General features: G+C 56.8%; 2 protein-coding genes across 2 annotated transcripts; both read left to right on the top strand.

Annotated features, from left to right (window-relative positions):
- The first annotated feature begins 3,174 nt into the window (after positions 1-3,174).
- Positions 3,175-5,603, top strand: HOXA10 (homeobox A10). The gene is made up of 2 exons (XM_028119338.1): positions 3,175-4,141; positions 5,329-5,603. Exons 1-2 carry the CDS (start codon positions 3,175-3,177, stop codon positions 5,601-5,603), a joined length of 1,242 nt encoding a protein of 413 aa, XP_027975139.1.
- A 6,470-nt stretch (positions 5,604-12,073) lies between these two features.
- Positions 12,074-14,018, top strand: HOXA9 (homeobox A9). The gene is made up of 2 exons (XM_028119333.1): positions 12,074-12,653; positions 13,700-14,018. Exons 1-2 carry the CDS (start codon positions 12,074-12,076, stop codon positions 13,936-13,938), a joined length of 819 nt encoding a protein of 272 aa, XP_027975134.1. The 3' UTR covers positions 13,939-14,018.
- Positions 14,019-18,703: the final 4,685 nt, after the last annotated feature.

Raw genomic sequence — 18,703 nt, 5'->3', positions numbered from 1 at the left:
AGAGGAACTCTTACCCGGGCTTACACACTCTTCATCATCGTCATCTTTTTTTTTTTTTTTTTAAGCAAGAAACAGCACAAACTCAACATCCCATTTGGTTTATTGCAAGGGGGAGAAAGGAGGTTGGAGGAAAACATTCAGCTTTCCCAAAGGTCAGTGAAGACCCAAGTGCCAATGCCATGGTCTGCAAGGCAGCAGCGGGCTTTCTACCTCCTCTAAGTCCGCAGTCAAGGGGGCCTTCTTAAAGCAGATGCAGTACCAAGCTGGCTTTTGTCACCTTGGTTTGCACCTGTGTGTTCTTGGATCCCATCCTGCCTAGAAGCCCATTTGGTCACCCTACAGGGCGCTGACCAGTCTGAGCCTGAGATGCCTACAGCCAGGCACCCGGCTTGTCTTACCAGTCAAACTGGCAGGGTTGCTGAATTCCTGAGAGTACTGGAACATTCTGGAGGGCCCAAGGAGAAGGCTGTAAGGGGTCTGTGAACTCCTTGAAAATGTTGGGTCAAATTGTGGGGCTGTCCAGATGTGCGTTTTTCACAGGATAAGAATCAGAGCTTGGCCTTAGCTTTTCCAAGGGGGTCTTAACTTTCAAAAAGAAAGATAGGTTTAGATCATTGACTTTCATTTTATTTTCTTAGCTTCTGCCATCTCAAGCATTCTCTCCTATAGCCACTGGCTCTTCCATTCCCAACCTACAGCCTTGGGAAAGCTGCTTTCTGCTTTTAGTGTGGAGAGGAACCAAATCCTGGCCCAAACGGCCTGCAGGACTCATTCTCCTCAAGGACTCCTCTTCTGTTCTTGGGCCTTATTACTTCACAGTCTGCAGAGCTTTCTTGATTGGCATGCACAGTGCTTTGGGGCAAAGCCCCCTTCTCAGGCAGTCCTCAGTTCTGTGGCATTTCCCAGTAGCACTGCTGAGTGCAACAGTCCCAATGCGTTCCACCCTCCTGGAGAGCTGGATAAAGACCAAGCCCATCCAGACAGGGGTCCTAGGATGCCCTGCTCTGAAGCTCTTCCCTATTCAAGTTTGTTGGCCTCTGGGCCTAGCCAGGTTAGAATTTGCCTTGGCCTTGCTCGCGGGAAGGAGGTGGGGAGTGAAGGACAGTTCCTGATCTCTCCACACAGACTTGATTCGGCCGCTGCTGCTACTTCGGCCTCAGGACCTCGCTGGATTGGAGAGAATTGGTTCTCAGACTCTCTCCCCTTTTCTCCCCCCCTTTCCTTTCTCTCCCTCAGCCCTTCTCTCCTTCTGTCTCTCTCCATCTCCCTCCTCTCTACCCCAGACGCTCGGTCCGCGGAGCCAGTCACCGTGAGGCAGAGGCCAGCCGGGTGGAAGTGGCTGGGGCGCCGCGCAAGCCGTGGTGCGCAAGCTCTGCAGAGTGTGAAGCGGGGGTGCGGCGGGCCGCGCTGCGCGCGGAGCAGCCACAACAGGCGCAGACCGCAACCGCTTGCATCTCAGAAGCCCGCGTCAGGGCTCTTCCACCAGCCTTCCCGGGTACACTCCCTGGGTCTTCTCGGGCTCGGCTTCCTTCTCCGACTGGGTTCACAATGGGAGGAACAAGGCCAAGTGCCTGGCACATCACCCGGGATGCAAGGGTCTTTCCCCGCTGTACGCAGAGGCCTGACCGCTCTGCTTCGGGGGATCCCGGCGATCAGCAGCGCCAGTCAAGGCCTCTGCAGGGGCTGGAGCTGGTGCGGCGGGCAGGCCTGGGGCATCCTGGAGAGCTGTGGCCCACAGGCCTGGGGCAAGGCAGCGAGCTCCTGGGCTCCACTGGCTCCGGCCGGAAAAGGTATCATTTCCTGAGATACGTATGAGGCCCACACCGGGGCTAGCGCCCTGGGCCAGCAGTTTCCAGTTGACTAAGAGCGCGTCCCTACGGCCAGGGACGAAGGAGGCCCTGGAGTCTGCTGAGCAAAGGGCCTGGCCTCCGAACGCTGCTATAAATGGGCCACGAGCCCAGCCCGGCTTTGCCGGGAACGGATTTCCTCACCGCGGGCCTCGTTAAAATGCGCACACCGCAGGAGTGAGGGCTGCCCCAGCCGCGGGTTTGGAGGGGAGGGGGGGAAGAGGGGAGGAGACGGAGAGGCAGGAGTGTGGTGACACTGGTTCCTGTCATAACCTCCGAGAGCGTGCGAATGCCAAGGCAAAAGGGAGAGCTTGAGGCTGAGGCGTCCATCCGCCGCCCCCTCCTCCAAGTTTCCCCCTCAAGGTCTTGTCTCCGGTCAAACCGAAGACCCTGAAGAGCAATGTTTCTTTCACTTCCCTGAAGCGGCATATGAGCTTGGAAGCTACCCGGGTGATGGGGCTGGGGGGTGCCTGGATCTGGCTCTGACCTCCAAATAGGGGTAGGGCAGTCTTTCAGCCAAAGTTACCAGTTGCTTTTACCACTCCCCCCCCCCCCAACTTGTTTCGGCTCACCAGGGTTCACCGACAGGAGCTGCAGAGAAAGCAAGCCAGGTGAGCACGCCAGAAGCAAAGATCCTAACTGGATCAACGACTGGCCGAGGGAAGTGTAGAGAGCTGAGAAGCCAGGGCATTAACATTTTGGGGAAAATTCTGTGTGGGGTGCAAGAAAGAAGTGGCAATAGCCAGCTGCCTGTGAGCGCTGGATCTCGGACACTCTAAGGGTCTTCTTGGTGGCCTTAGGGTCAGGTCTGCCACTCTGGGGAGACAGCTCCAGGTCCCGAGCTGAAAAGGAAGAGCCTGAGGCCCCGACAGGTCCCCTTAGTGGTTAGAGTGCCTGGAGGGCTAGTGGCTGATTCCGTAACAAGAATGGGGAGCACCCAAGGCGGGCTGGGGTGCGCACCATAAACACCCCACTTGTTAACTGCGCGGGGGCCCAAGGGCCCTTCAAACAGACCGGGCATGAGGGCTCACGTCCGAGCGTGGGCGGGGCTAGCACAGGGGCCAGGCCCCCCACTAGCCACGTTGAGGCAGCCCCCACAGCTCCTGGCCTTTGGGCTGAGGTATCGGGTGTTCGTCTTCGGGCCCATCAATACAGATTACATATTTATATCAATCGTGGGCTCAGAGGGCGCCCTCAGAGAGCGGCCCCGCGCCTACGAAACCAAACTGGGAGTGGTCGCGCGGAAACTCTGGCTCAGGATTGGCTGCGGGCACCCGCCGCGGTGCGGGGGGATTGCTAATCGTATTCAGTATGTTTTGCACAAGAAATGTCAGCCAGAAAGGGCTATCTGCTCCCTTCGCCAAATTATCCCACAACAATGTCATGCTCGGAGAGCCCCGCCGCGAACTCTTTTTTGGTCGACTCGCTCATCAGCTCGGGCAGAGGCGAGGCTGGCGGTGGTGGCAGCGGCGCGGGGGGCGGTGGCGGCGGCGGCGGCTACTACGCCCACGGCGGGGTATACCTGCCTCCGGCCGCCGACCTGCCCTACGGGCTGCAGAGCTGCGGGCTCTTCCCGGCTCTGGGAGGCAAGCGCAATGAGGCGGCGTCGCCGGGCGGCGGCGGCAGCAGCGGGGGCCTGGGTCCCGGGGCGCACGGCTACGCGCCCGCGCCTATAGACCTGTGGCTGGACGCGCCCCGGTCGTGTCGGATGGAGCCGCCCGAGGGGCCGCCGCCACCGCCCCAGCAGCAGCCACCGCCCCCGCCGCAACCACCCCAACCCCCGCCGCAGGCCACCTCGTGCTCTTTCGCGCAGAACATCAAAGAGGAGAGCTCCTACTGCCTCTACGACTCGGCAGACAAATGCCCCAAAGGCTCCACCGCCACAGCCGAGCTGGCTCCCTTCCCGCGGGGCCCGCCGCCCGACGGCTGCGCCCTGAGCACCTCCAGCGGGGTGCCAGTGCCTGGCTACTTCCGCCTCTCCCAGGCCTATGGCACCGCCAAAGGTTACGGCAGCAGCGGCGGCGCGCAACAGCTCGGCGCCGGCCCGTTCCCCGCTCAGCCCCCCGGGCGCGGCTTCGACCCGCCACCCGCCCTCGCCTCCGGCTCAGCGGATGCAGCCCGGAAAGAGCGAGCCCTCGATTCACCGCCGCCCCCTACGCTGACTTGCGGTGGTGGCGGCGGCGGCGGGGGCTCACAGGGCGACGAGGAGGCGCACGCGTCGTCCTCGGCCGCAGAGGAGCTCTCCCCGGCCCCTTCCGAGAGCAGCAAAGCCTCGCCCGAGAAGGACTCCCTGGGTAAGCCGGGCGCGCCGAAGGGCCGCAATCAGGCGGGCAGACAGGCCGACCCAGAGAAGGGAAAGAGCAGAGAGCCAGGAGTGCGCGCAGCAGCCGGCCGGCCTTGGCCCAAGCTGCAGGCAGGCTGACCTTGTGAACTTGCTTTTTAATATTTGGGCGTGGGGACGCAGTAAAAATTCATGTCCGGCTTAGCGCCCCACACCAAGACGTCCGCCGCGCTGGCCTCAGCTCACCCCCCATTGGGGACGAGGGCATGGACGAGCAGCCCCTCTCTTGTGCATGCCCTTCTCCGTGGCCCGGAGCACCCTAAGCCGTGGTCTGGGCCCAGCCTGCGAGGCGCGGCCCACGCGGGGGGAGGGGGAGGGAGGAAAGTGGCTCGCCCGCAGATAGCGCGTATGTTTGTAAGGCATCCAAAATAAGCAGCCGCCAGCACCAATAAATAAGCCCATTAACCGGCGAAGTTCGAGTTTACGATCCCTCATGCTTTTTTCAAAGTTGCTGGAGGGGCGGGAATCCTCCTTGCGGGGAGAAGAAAAGGCAAATCCGGCCGGGTCGCGGGAGCCCTGAGCTTAGAGTCAGAAAAGGGCCATTTCGCTTCTCCTGGAACTCGGAATCGCCCAGACTGCCCGTCCCTGGCTCCTGGAAAGACGTGAGGGACGGCCCTTGACCCCGACTCAGTTTTTCGTGCCTTCCCCGTGGCCCAACGGTGTCCTCGTTCCTCTCCTCATTGGGCCTTAGGCAATCAGGGGACGGGAATGGGACGAAGCCATGCTGCCCGCCTCCCTTCCAAGTGAGCACCCATGCCTCCCGCCTGGGGGCGGCAGGAAATCCTTGTCTGCCTTGGGGCAAGAAGCAAAGAAAGGCGTTAAGTTCAAGATACACAGCCTGCCCTCCCAGGCCGTTCTGTCTGTGAGCACCCGACAGCTTTGTGCTAAAACAGGTGTTTGGGGAAAAGTGGAGGAAAATGTAAATCAGGAAGGTAGGTGTAGATTGGAGGCCCTCTCCATTTTGCACATGCCCTTTGGAGGAACTGCTCTTCCTGAGCAAGCTAAAGGGGGTGTGTGTGTAAAACTCTCTGTGTGACTTAGGGCATCCCTCTTATTGCAGAGAAGTCCCAAATTCACCCCTGCGCACAGCCTAGTGTGGCCCCTATTTAACCTTCCCTTCTTTATTCTCTTAAATGCTAGGCAATTCCAAAGGCGAAAACGCAGCCAACTGGCTCACGGCAAAGAGCGGCAGGAAGAAGCGCTGCCCCTACACCAAGCACCAGACGCTGGAGCTGGAGAAGGAGTTTCTGTTCAACATGTACCTTACTCGAGAGCGGCGCCTAGAGATCAGCCGCAGCGTCCACCTCACGGACAGACAAGTTAAAATCTGGTTTCAGAATCGCAGGATGAAACTGAAGAAAATGAACCGAGAAAACCGAATCCGGGAGCTCACAGCCAATTTTAATTTTTCCTGATGAAGCTCCAGGCAATGCCGTTTTTTCGCTGCCAGAGAGCCGTCCTCCTCCCTCAGTCTTCGGCCTCTGCCCAGGAACTCGCACCTGTGCCGGAGCCCCATTCCTCCCTCCCACACTCGCCATCTCGCTGGCCGTTACATCTGTGCAGGGCTGGTTTGTTCTGACTTTTTGTTTCTTTGTCTGTTTGCTTGGTGCTGGTTTACTTGTTTTCTGGGGGAAAAAGCCATATCTTGCTAAATTTCTATAGAGATAAATATTATCCTCAAGTGTTGAGTGGTGACTGGGCTGGTTTGCTGTCTCGGGGTTCCTCTGCTGGAAATGGCTCCTGTCCTCCCGGTGGAGCTGGTTTCCTGCGGGGGGTGGGCAAACCTAGCCGGAAGGCCGAGGTCCCATTGTAGGCGCTGAGGTGTCTGGCCTGAGGTCAATGGTGCAAGGAGCCGCCACTGGGCTCGCCTGCCTGTAGTGCTGGGCTGTGTTTAATCAGGGGACACAGGCCCCTGGGTTTCTTTTTTCTTTCTTTCTTTCTTCCTTGGCAAAGAGAAGGGCTTACAAGCATGGACATGCAGGCTGGCGAAAGGGCTTGGCTTTGGCTGATTAGAAAATTGAGAGTCAGAAAGATTAATCTTTCCTTCCTCTGTAAGATATCCCAGCTTTAAAAGGGGGAAAAAAAAAAAAAGAATGACAAGGAGAAGGAAACTTCTCTTCCAGTTTGTGTGAGGTCTTGCATTGTGGGACTAAATTATTTCACTTACCTCTGAATTTCCATATCCTTCTGGCTGTAGATAAATAATCTAATATAGTTTTGTTTATGCGTGCGGATTTAGTGGGGGTTTTTGGTCATCAAATAATTGTTACCACTGGTAACGTGACAAGCACACAATTCTCCCTATCTTGTGGAGAGTTTTCTTTCTCATTTTCTTTTTTCTTCTTCCTCTTTTCTTTTTTCTTTTCTAAAATTCACAGAATCCGAGGAGGGCTGGGCAAGCAGAATAGACTAGAGAAGGGAGACATTGTTTGGGTTTCCTTTATACTGTGAAGTTACATGCATAAAAGGGTCAAACCTGTAGGTGCAGAAAAAGAAAAATTATAAATACAAATCTGTATAAATGTTTATTATTATGAAAAATTGCCAATCTTGTTTTATGCAAATGCATTCTATCGTTATTATAAATGTTAGTTCTAGCTCTATTTACTTCTAATCTTAAATCAGAATAAATTAATATTGTAATGCTGCTGTGCGTGGAAAAAAGACGATGTTTATGTTCTTATAGAAGAATAAAAGCTGTGGAATGAAGCTTTTTAATTTTACCTCTTTTTTTGACTTCTTATCTTCACCTTCCACTTTATCCCGTTCACCACTTTTACAACAGGAGGACTAGCCCGCGCCCCCTGCAATTACTTTAGGCATCTATTTAAATATTACCTAGACGGTCGTAATTTGTCTGGGCCCTATAGCCCTGGTGCCGTAAGGTTTGTCGGCTTTTGTTCAGTTTTATGACTTGCTAGTATATCTGGATTGTGGCTGTCCTGGACCAGTGGTTTCAGTTGAGAGGGGAGCTGCGTAGACAGAGGAAGCCAAACAGGATTTCTTTCGGGAGCCCCAGGGAGGCTCGCAGACGCCGGTTGTTTTGTGGGTCCCCTGGTCTTAGATGACCCCCAGCCTAGGAATCCGGGGAGCAGGCTGGGCCTAGAGCGCGCCCCTAGCATCCGCAGCAGCAGCTAGGTAGCCTGCTGCCGGCTGCAAGCCCCCCCTCCCCCGGCACGGCCTCCCCCACCTGGTCGCCCTCCGCGGGGCCACGCGTTTCCTGCTCGCGGGAGGTGTGGGGGGGCCGACGGCAGGGGGAGGGGGCGCGGGAGCGCGCGCCCCGGCTGGCTGGCTGTCTGGGAGGGAGAGAGGGGGAGAGCGAGCCGTGGGGAGCGAGCGCCGGAGGCCGAGACCAGGCAGGGAGCCGGGCTCGGTGACGTCCCTGGCGCTTTCGAGTCGCCCAGGGCTGCCGCCGCTTGGCGCCAGCTCGCTGAGAAGCAAGATTTGGGAACCAGCACGCACACTGCTCGCTCTCCTTTCTTCTCGCTTCTCCTTCTCCTTCCATTTTCCTCTCTCTCCTTTACCTTCCTCCCCCCTCTCTCCCAGGTTTAGCTTACCGGGGCCAGTGCTTCTCCCTCGGTGAGGTCTTAGCGGCAGCGCGGGACACACAGTGGCAGCGCGGGCGCAGGTTGGCAAGGGGCCGGGCCGGGCGCGGTCGCAGGGTTCTCCCTTGGCTGCGGCGGCGGCGGCGGCGGCGGCGGCGGCGGCGGCGGCGGCGGCGGCGGGCGAGGCAGCCCCGCGCGGGCAGCACCAGAACTGGTCGGTGATTTAGGTAGTTTCCTGTTGTTGGGATCCACCTTTCTCTCGACAGCACGACACTGCCTTCATTACTTCAGTTGAAATCGTCTCCAGGTACCTGTGCGCGCGGGGGCCGGGCCAGGTGGGGCATCCGGGCCCTGGTCGTGCCAGGCCTGCGGCGGCAACCTCGGCTTTTCCCACTTAGGAGCCTCGTCCCTGCCTCCTTCCCAGCGCTTAGCCAGGCTGTTGGCCTCAATTCCCATCCCCACCTGGCCCCGAGCAGGTATGGTCAGGTTAGCTGCTCCTTGGCGGACGCCGGGGGCGTGGTAGGAATTCTGGGCCCTGAGCCATTCAAGGTCAGGGGCGCACGCTTCCATCCTGGGCCTCCCCCCACTCCAGGCCATTCTCCTGCAAGGCTGGAACGCTACCAGCCCCAATCCAGGGTAGGAGACCAGGAAAGATCCCTCTGAGAGAGACTCAGGCCAAACTAGGAGGGACAGGGCGGAAAGGGGCTAGGATCCTGGCCTTGTCACTTACCCTTCTCTCTGTAAGCCGCCGTCTGCTCCCAGGAGTCGCCTTTGACTCTTTTCTTCCCTCCTTTCTTCCTCTTTTTTCTTCTTTCTCTTTCTCTTTACTTCTTCCTTCTTTCTTTCCTTCCCTTCATTTCTTTCATCTTCAGTCTCTCTGTGCCCAGTTTTCTATCTCCACTTCCTGTCCTCCCATCTCTTCCTCTGGGAGGCAGGGCTAGCTTGGGGAGAGCCTGGGGCGGGGGTCTTATTTTTTGATGCGTGCTCAAGTTGTGGTCGGAATCTGCCAAGGAAGGGCTCGCGTGGGACAGCTGTCGAGGGCTGTGGATCTGGGCCTGGTGTGCCGCTGCACAGACAAGGCCTCGGTTATGATCACGACCGGATGGCGGCGGCCTTGCGTTCTTACTCCGCGGGTCGGCAACCACAGCCTAAGAGATCCGATTAGGGGGCATTCCCGGCGTTTTTGTGTGCCCACACCGAGGGCAAGGAGGCCTTCGCTGGCCTCACTGGGCACCTGAGGCTGGGACCTGGGCTGAGGCCCAGCCAGGCTCTGTGGAGCCTGGCCACGCAGGGAACCGTGCCTGGAAGCTTCCTCCGCTTTCCCGGGCCTGCCGGTCCCAACTCAGGCTTTAACCGCCGTAAGGGAGCCCGGCTAGGGCAAAGACTGGTTGCTTGACTGCCCGTAGCTTCTATCAGGTTCAGAGTCTTTTAGAAATGGCATCCTTGTACGGATGGGTGCTGGAGAAAGAGACCCTTCCAGCTACAGTCTGTTTCAAATAATAGGGGAAAGGAATCTTAAATTCCACAACCATTATATTACAAACTTGAGCCCTTGTTGCAAGTTGTAGTCCACCATTGGAAGCCAGTCGAATGATTCTTGCTACCGAACTGAAAACAACTTTCATCCCCTCCCTGCCCCCCAAACACACACACACACACACACACACACACGCGCACACACACACACACACACACACACACACGGGCCTTCAGACTCATGCCCACCCAGCTGTGTTTCCCTTCCCAGCTCTGGCTGTGGGCCCTGGAACTGTTTCCATTGCTCTGTCTGCGGTCCTGTTATCTGAAAGGCCAGCACACCGCTCTCCCCTCAACTCCTCCGTACCATTTTCCAGACCAGAGTATTGGATTTGTTCTGGAGTCCAAGGCTTTAGAACTCTCAGGCAAAAAGAGGCGGTTTGTAATTACCTTCATTTATTATTATTTTTTAAATTTACACATGCAGTCCCTTTCATTTCCAAAATAAAAGCTGACTCAAAAGCCTGAATATTTTCTCCCCAAATCTCTGGGCAGAAGAGGGGTCATATTAGGTTTTTCTGAGTTTTCTCCCCTTTTAGGCATCAGTAAGGCCTGCTTAATGCTCAGCGCCTGCTAATTATGTGGTAACTGTCCTATTTTGGGGGCTAGGGCTATTTAAACAGCCTTTTTATTTAAAAAAATACTAATAATAATTCAAGGCTTCTCTGGGCAAAAAAGTCAAAAAGCAACTAGGCGAGTCCAGCTTGTTGGCAGACAATTAGTTAGGAGCGAGGTTTCCTCCAGGGTTAATATTTCTTAATGAAAATCTCAGAGGCACCGCAAACTGCCCAATATTTGGGACACACCGAGATGCGGCGGGGTGGGGATGGGGATAAGGTAGAGGAATTTACAGGAAAAGGACAATATTACGGGGGAGGAGGCTAAGGCGACCAGGACCAGCCACATCGGAGTTCGCTGTGTCGGCCACTTCCCTCTTCCGGCGAGAGCAGATAACGGGGCACCCGGTTGGTCTCCACCAGGCTTCGGAGCCTCGCTCTGGGGGAGAGCCCGGCATTTGAGGGTTCCCGTCCGGGATAGGGATGTGCCAGGGTTTGGGGGAGGATTACTGGAACTGTTCGGGAGGATGGAGGCAGAAAAGGTGATGGAAGCGCCCTCGCCGCTAGGGAAGTGGGCTAATGAGAAACACACTCTTGCAGGCACAGTGTTCACACGTGAATTTAATTACCCCGTTTTTAGGAGTCGCTTTCCGTTCGGATTTGGGGTGGGTTTTTTCTTCCAACTAACAGAGGCCGCGAGGCCTCTTAATTTAACCCTGAAAAACTCTTAAGGGGTGAGAAATACCCTCCTCAATGTGGCCAAGCCAAGGAATGGGATTAAAGTCAATGCCCCGTGCCCCTCCCCGTTTTAATTTCTAGCCCTGGACTTGAGCTGCGGTCGCCTAGCTTTGGGCCTTGTAACCCTGTTGAGCCGTCCGGCCTGGTGAAAACCGAGGCGGGGCCCGGGGCGGGAGCCAGAAAGGAAGGAAGGAGCCCTGAAGAACTCAAACAGGGCCCTGAGGCCAGCCGCTCCGGTGCGGGCCTCCCAGCTACCCGAGCCGCGCGGTCTCTTCGGCTGGACTGCGTTCTCGCAAGCGGATCTCGCCTTCCACTGAGGCTGCTTCGTGTTTTTTTTCGCAGTTCGGGTTTGGGGAGTGCGACAACGCTTGCAGAGCTCAGCGTGAGGGCCTTTGAGGTCGGGGCACAGTGTTGGGTCGCCTGCTGCGTTCGCCTGGGTGTAGTGATTCCCCGCTGAGGACTCGTAGGGCGCGGGGGCCGCGTGTGCGCGGGGTCGGGACCGAACCCGCCGCACAACCTGGCCCTCAAACCCTTTGGCTCAGGGACAGCCGGCCGCTCCTCGGTGGGGCGCTCGCTGTTGGCGCAGCGGCGAAGCTGGGAGCTAGCTGCCCGGGTGCCCTGGGATCCAGGAGGGCAGATTTCCGGGCCCCACAATAGGCGGTGTCCTCTCGGAGGCCTGTCCCTGCCCAGCGCGCTCGGGCAGGGGCGGTGGTGGCTCAGTTTGGGACGGATACTGCGTTGAATTTGACTTTTCGCGGCCGGCCCGGGGTAAACTCGCATCTCCGGGGACTGCAGGAATTATTTACAGGGAGCTCGCCAACCAAACACAACAGTCTAATTTAACCTTTCCAAGTCCTCGTAAATTTTTACAGCTGGGAGCCATGGCGAAGCAAACGAATCTGCTGGTCGTTCCCAACTTCCCACCAGCCTGTGTGGCTTCTGAAACAATAACTCCTTATGAAATATCATAAATATAGATTTAAATACAGTAGAGCGAGAATGCGATTTGGCTGCTTTTTTTATGGCTTCAATTATTGTCTAATTTTATGTGAGGGGCTCCACTGGCCGCACTTGCACGCGGGACCCGCGCCTTGCTGATGGCGTGATTAATTGTGATATAAAATAGTCCGCTTAAGTGTGCGTCTGGTGGTGGCGGTGGGAGGGGAGGGAGTACAGAGGCAAGGCCAGATTTGATCTTTTAATCTTCGTTGGCCACAATTAAAACAAACCCGATCGTGGAGCGCCGCGATCCCTTTGCATAAAAACATATGGCTTTTGCTATAAAAATTATGACTGCAAAACACCGGGCCATTAATAGCGTGCGGAGTGATTTACGCGTTATTGTTCTGCCGGGCGGGCACGTGACGCGCGCGGCCAATGGGGGCGCGGGCGCCGGCAACTTATTAGGTGACTGTACTTCCCCCCCTGGTGCCACCAAGTTGTTACATGAAATCTGCAGTTTCATAATTTCCGCGGGTCGGGCCGACCGGCCAGGCACGGGGCACAGAGATGGCCACCACCGGGGCCCTGGGCAACTACTACGTGGACTCGTTCCTGCTGGGCGCCGACGCTGCGGACGAGCTGGGCGCGGGCCGCTACGCGCCCGGGGCCCTGGGTCAGCCTCCCCGGCAGGCCACCGCGCTGGCGGAACACCCCGACTTCAGCCCGTGCAGCTTTCAGTCCAAGGCGGCGGTGTTCGGCGCCTCGTGGAACCCGGTGCACGCGGCGGGCGCCAATGCGGTGCCCGCCGCAGTGTATCACCACCATCACCACCACCCTTACGTGCACCCCCAGGCGCCCGTGGCTGCGGCGGCCCCGGACGGCAGGTACATGCGCTCCTGGCTGGAGCCCACGCCCGGCGCGCTCTCCTTCGCGGGCTTGCCCTCCAGCCGGCCTTACGGCATTAAACCTGAACCACTGTCCGCCAGAAGGGGTGACTGTCCCACGCTTGACACTCACACTTTGTCCCTGACTGACTATGCTTGTGGTTCTCCTCCAGTTGATAGAGAAAAACAGCCCAGTGAAGGCGCCTTCTCCGAAAACAATGCTGAGAATGAGAGCGGCGGAGACAAGCCCCCCATCGATCCCAGTAAGTGTCTCCTCCCTTCAGACCGGCCGCCGCCTCCACGCCGGCCACCAGGATCTGCCAGCCCTTCAGCTTTCTCTCGAGCCTGCCTTCGCCTGCGCTGGGAGCCTCTTGAGCAGGGGCCGGGAACCAGAAGTTGCTGTTTAGGATGCCTCAGATGGGGCCCCAATTCCAGAGAGCAGTGACAAGCTGGCTGCCGCGTTCGGGGGGAGGGGAGGCGGCTGCTGCCGAGAGGGGGGGGGGCGGGGCGGGCGCTGCCGGCCAAGCCACGACCAGCAGCCCCTCTCCCTGGCTGGTCGGTACCAGGACAGCACTTTGGGCCGTTCTTCGAAAGCAGCTCGGCAGAGAGAATCTTTTGTGCGGCTAGATTGTCCTGGAGCGGCGGCAGCAACTGTAGCCTAGACCCTGGAGAAGACAGCCGATCCCCTCCACTTCTTGCCTTCAGCCAGTGGCGGCGTAAATCCTGCCCAGGATGAGGCTGTAGGCGACCGGGCCACGGTGGTCCCCATGCCAGATTATTCAAATAAACTGGAGACGTGATCGACGCCCCGGGGTTGCTCAGGGGCGCCTAGCCGGCTGCCCGGCTCCCACGGCCTTCCAGGGAGGTCAAAGACGGAATGGGGAAAGTAAAAGGAAAGGTGGGGAAGGGAGGATAGAGAGAGAGAGGGAGAGAATATTAACGTTGCAGGAACACAGGGCAGCGTGCTTTCCCGCTGCCTGGCAAGAAGAGGATCTATTTCCAAATTTCACTCCTCGCACAGTGTACAAAGGGCGGGAGGAAGGAGAGGAAAAGGACCGGAGGACAGAAGAGGAGAAAGGAGGGTCTGGGAAGGGAGGGTGAAGCCGAGGTTTTCCTGTGTGCGATTGTAAGTGACTGTTCCTCTGTCTGTCTGCTGGGATGCCTTTGTGTACGGTTCGCAGCGCTTTCCCAACCAGTTCAGCAGCGCCCTGCACTTTGGCGGAAGACCCCAGGAGATTCCCTGGCCGCAGTGGAGGGGGGAGGTAGGTGCTTCTCCTCTTGCTAAATCCCCCGTCTGTCTCCCTCGCAGGCAACCCAGCTGCCAACTGGCTCCACGCGCGCTCCACCAGGAAGAAGCGCTGCCCCTACACAAAACACCAAACGCTGGAACTGGAGAAGGAGTTTCTGTTCAACATGTACCTCACCAGGGACCGCAGGTATGAGGTGGCCCGGCTGCTCAACCTCACCGAGAGGCAGGTCAAGATCTGGTTCCAGAACCGCAGGATGAAAATGAAGAAAATCAACAAGGACCGAGCAAAAGACGAGTGATTCAACTGGAGTTCATTTAGAAAAGAGAGAGCGAGCTAGAGAGAAAGAGAAAGGACTGCCTGATCCCTCTCCCACCCCTATTCCCACCCCAGCCTCCACCACCCCGCACAAAGCGGCTCTAAACTCCGGGCCTCATCTCCCCCCCACCCCAGCAAGCCCTGCTCAGGCTGGTTCCCCCCACCACCCCATCCCCAGCCTGCCGCTTTGATGGAGGAGGTATTGTAAGCTTTCCATTTTCTATAAGATGAAAAAAAAAAAAAAGGTGGGGGGACATTTTCGCTGATGGCTGTGTGTGCTAGCTTGTATATATTTTTTAAAAAAAATTTACCTGTTCCTGACTTCAAACAAACAAACAAACAAAAAAAAACTACCTTTTTATAATGCACAACTGTTGATGGCGGACTGTATAGTTTTTAGTCTGTGTAGTTAATTTAATTTGCTCTTTGTGCGGCAGAGCGATCTGCCCAGATACTTGAACACTGTGTTTTATTGTGGTAATTATGTTTTGTGACTCAAACTTCTGTGCTGGGTGACGCACCCGTTGTGATTGTGAGAGCTTAGAATTCAATTTCAACTCAGGTTGTTGATGAGGGAGAAAAACAGTTGCCTAGAGTATAGCTCTGTAGTAGAATCTGTCTTCTGTATGACTAGGCTGTTTGCCTTTGACTGTAAACTAGCTGTAAGGATTTCCCAGTGAAATAAAATTTTAAAAGAAAGAAAGTGTTCTCCTGGATGCATAGATTCATGGTTTTTTCATCTTTTGAAATGCGGGCATTTTAGTTTCTACATGCTCTATAGACCTGTCTTGTTCATTGTATATATAGTCCACATATTAAAGAAAAAGTAATCAGACAAGCTTGAATATTGTTTTTGCACCGGATGAACATTGAGGAAATTCGGAGCTATACATATATGCAGAAGGTTACTACCTATGGTTTACATTGAATTTTAATGGGGGGGGAAATGAATGCTTATTGTAATGGAGTTAATTTTATTGATAATAAATTATACACTATGAAACCGCCATTGGGCTACTGTAGATTTGTATCCTTGATGAATCTGGGGTTTCCATCGGGCTGAACATACACTGTATATTTTGCAATAGTTACCTCAAGGCCTACTGACCAAATCGTTGTGTTGAGATGATATTTAACTTTTTGCCAAATAAAATATATTGATTCTTTTCTATTTATTGCGGGTCAGCTCTTTGCACCTTTTTCTCTGGGATAGGGGAGCATGGGTAGAGTCTCTGGGTGGGGGCCGGGCCGGGGTGCAGGAGGACAGAATCTGTTTCAGCTCCGGCGGCGGGCTTTTGGAGCGGGAACCTGCCGCACCCAGCTGCGCTCCCGCTGGCGGCGCAAGCACCAGAGGAAGGCTGCACAGCGAGGGCGGCGAGGCCTAGCTCCCAGCTCCGACCTGCCCAACTTGCGGGTAGGCCCAGAGGCCTCTGAGGAGCAGGGCTGGGGTCTCGGGTCTCGTTGGCCAGTAGCAGTGAAAGGCCACCCTTCCATCTTGGCGCCCCAAGAAATTTCCCTAACCCGGGTGCACTGAGACTCCCGAGGTCTTCCCCTGGCACGGGGCGAGGAGTGTGAGGGCAGCACCGCGGGCTGAAGGGCCTGCCTCCTGAAGAGTCTCCAGGGAGGGAAAGAGGAGCCCGGCTGCCCCGACGCGGCCTCCAGGACAGACATTTGCGGACTCTCAGGGGACGGAAGTCTTGCGCGCCCCCCTCCCCCCCGCCTTCCCGCACCTCAGCGTCCTGTCCGGCTGGCCCGGGGGATTCGGGGTTCTGTACAGCACTCCCCTCCGGAGCACAAGTCCTGGCAGAGGCAGGGCCTAGGCAGCCGGCGAGCGGGACGCGCCATAAAAGCAAATGAGGGCTGTTGCCGTTTATGGGGTGTAAAGGGCTGCGGGGGGAACAGCCACAACATCGGAGGCCCAAGCGCCTTAGAGATGTGGCCAGAGGGTTCAGCATAATCTCCCCCCTTTTCTTTTCTCGCTCTTCCCGCCCTCCCCCCCACTACCCCGAAACTGCTGGAAAGTTATCTGAGTTCCGACGCCTAAAGGGGGAACGGGGACGCCGGGGGGGGGGATGGGTCTTCCCCTCACACCCCCACCCCCACTCCGCCGCCAGGTTGGGACGCCCTCTGTTGTTGCAGACAGAAGGAACTTCAAAGAATGGGCAGTAAGGGTGTGCCATAAAGGCCGGGTCTGCGAACTGTCTGGAATTCGGCCCTTAATGAGTTTACAACTGTCCAGCCCCAATTAAGATTTTCGACCAAAGCCCTTTCATTTGTTTGCTCTGTCTGCACCGATAAAGCGGCTGCGGAAACAACTCTTTTATGGGCACTGCGCTCTCGGCAGCGTAGATTCCGGGCTCCACGCACACCCCCCCGCCAGGGACTGGGTCCTCGCCCAGCTTTGGGAGCGGGTTGCCCGGCCCGCCCGCTCGCGGCAAACGAAGTTCAGGCCGGGCTGCCGGGACTGCAGTGCAGGGATTCTGCCAGCAGATGGCAGTATGGCTCCACGCATGAGGCGCCCGCGCCGCCATCTCCCGCCGCCGCAACCCTGGGAAGTTCCTAAGATGTCGACTTGACGCTAGCCTTTCTCGAATGGGAGCCCCAGATTTGAAAGAACTGCGGTCGTATATTTTCTTTGCTGCTCACGCTGGCCCGGAAACCTCGCCGGGAAACAAGCTAGCGGTGGGACTCGCCCGACCTGCACCGCTCCCGCCCCCTTTCCTCTCCCTGATTCCGGAGGCCTAGCGCTGCGTGGCTGCAGCCGTCCGGCGGCTGCGGGGAGGCAGCTCCAGGCGCGGGGGTGGCTCTAGGGTCACCGTCCCCAGGCCGGGACAAGCCTTGGGGCAGCGCGACGCTCGGAGAACTCGGTTTGACCCAGCGGACAAACCAGGACTAAGGCCTACAGCCCCGGGACTTGGTGACCCCCCCCCCCAGAGGGTATGCAGAGGGCGCATACCTTGGCCAAGGCTCCTGCGGCAGCCGGGGAGGCTCCCTAACGCTGCGCCCCGGTAGGAGGCCCAGTGAGCCAGCACCCGCAGGAGAGCCGGGACCCCAGCACCCGGCCGCCTCGAATAAGTGGCAATAAAATTAGGCGGCAGAAAATCGGAGGAAAAGACATTCTTGGTGACTTTCTAGTGTGGGTTTGGCGGCTGAATTGCCCGGGATGGGGAATCCCTGGGAGCTCACCAGGGACTGCTTTGATTGTTCCAAAATAAATGCGATGTTTAAAATAATTATAATAACATCCTAGCTCCAGGATAGGAGTTCACGTCGTGAAAGCTGCCCTTGCTTTCTCTCGCCACCGAATTTCCTTGGCAGTGGAGCTGCTCAGGCTGCTCTGGTTTCCCGTGTTCAGGAGGCGAGGAGGAGGGAGGGGACCCCAATCTAGGCCCAGCCTATCCTGGACCCTGGGCGGGGAACACGCCCCGGAACCTTCCAGGAGGCGGCCACGAGTGCGGGTGCGAGGATCAACCCCTGGTGCAGAATGGTTTCAGAGGGAAAACGCAAAGCAAACAGAACCCTTCGAAGCACCCCGGAGCCTTGTGAACACGCCACGCAGTGTATTTATTTGGGTTGTAATAGTGTCTGCCAAGCCCACAAAATGTTTACAACCTGCGTCTCTGCGCTGTACACGCTGTAAAACTGGGAACTGGATCTTGGCTGACAGATCTCCTGAGTGTTTCTCTCTCTCTCTCTCTCTTTCTCCTCCCTCCCTTTCCTTCCCTCTCCTCCCTCTTTCTCCGTTTATATACACATGTTGGTATTGCAGACACACGTCTTCATTATATTTCCTTAAATAACACAGTATTTCACAGCATCTGATTGTAAGAAGGGTTTTATAGCTTCCCCGAGAGCCGCCCGTGGTCATGTATCCAAGCTGCAGATAGCTCAATTTATGTAACTACAAATAAATGGCGCGGGAGCAGATCGGTGGCGACCGCTTCTCTCCACCGATTACGGAGGTTCCAGGTAGGTGCCGGCTGGTTGGGAATCTCAGAGGCCTCCTGGACTGACTGCCACGCCGGGCCTCCCTTGCCCTTGGCCGGCGATGGCTGGGAGACGGCTCTCCTGGCTCGGCTGCCTGGGAAGCGCTTCCCTGTTAGATGCGCAGACAACCCCCCCTACCCCGCGTCAGCCCCAGCTCCTTTGCACTCGTCGGGCACGGATGTGTCCCCGCGCCGCGACCGACCGGGGACTGCGGACTGCTCAGTGACTGAAGAACCGAACCGTGCGCAGCCCGTGCGAGGGGCGCGGGTGGAAACCTTTAGAGAAGCAAATCGCCAGCCGTCAGACTCGAGGCAGGCTCCCTTCGTTTGCCCAGAGCTGGGCTTATGTTCTTAGCTGGGTTTAAATATTGAGCACTATTTGGTAACAAGAAGCAAGGGAAACACATTCTGCTTGGTAGGTAGGAACCCAGCTCCAGGAGAGCAGTGAGAAAAATGTCTTTATGTAAAGACAGCTGGCTGATTAGAAACCCGCCTGCACGTGCCTGCTCCAGGCTGATCGTCAACGAGTATTTCTGTGAATATTATCACATATAACCCAGTGCATTTGTGTCTTTTCAGCCAAATAAGTAGGAAACCAATGGCTCAAGAACACGCGATTAAGGAGGCCTTACTGAAAGCCTGACTCTGTCTGGCCTTTTCGTTTTAAAACCCCGCCACCGAAGGCAGGAGGAAAGAGAGAAGCCCAGAAACGAAAGAAAGGATTCGGCACCCGCGGGACTCGGCCCAGTTGGCTGACGTGGG

This window comes from Eumetopias jubatus, unplaced genomic scaffold (assembly GCF_037043125.1).
Source record: "Eumetopias jubatus isolate StellerSeaLion01/CBP00866 unplaced genomic scaffold, mEumJub1_p1.0 scaffold_14, whole genome shotgun sequence".
NCBI classification, from domain to species: Eukaryota; Metazoa; Chordata; class Mammalia; order Carnivora; family Otariidae; genus Eumetopias; species Eumetopias jubatus.
Note: the sequence above shows the minus strand (reverse complement) of the source record. Positions and strands in the feature narration are given on the sequence as shown.

Bases quoted from the DNA above. Each gene is read 5' to 3' on its own strand.
- HOXA9 (XM_028119333.1), top strand. From the start codon at position 12,074: ATGGCCACCACCGGGGCCCTGGGCAACTACTACGTGGACTCGTTCCTG. The intron at 12,654-13,699 runs GTAAGTGTCTCC...TCTCCCTCGCAG, and splicing joins CAAGCCCCCCATCGATCCCA to GCAACCCAGCTGCCAACTGG.
- HOXA10 (XM_028119338.1), top strand. From the start codon at position 3,175: ATGTCAGCCAGAAAGGGCTATCTGCTCCCTTCGCCAAATTATCCCACA. The intron at 4,142-5,328 runs GTAAGCCGGGCG...CTTAAATGCTAG, and splicing joins GCCCGAGAAGGACTCCCTGG to GCAATTCCAAAGGCGAAAAC.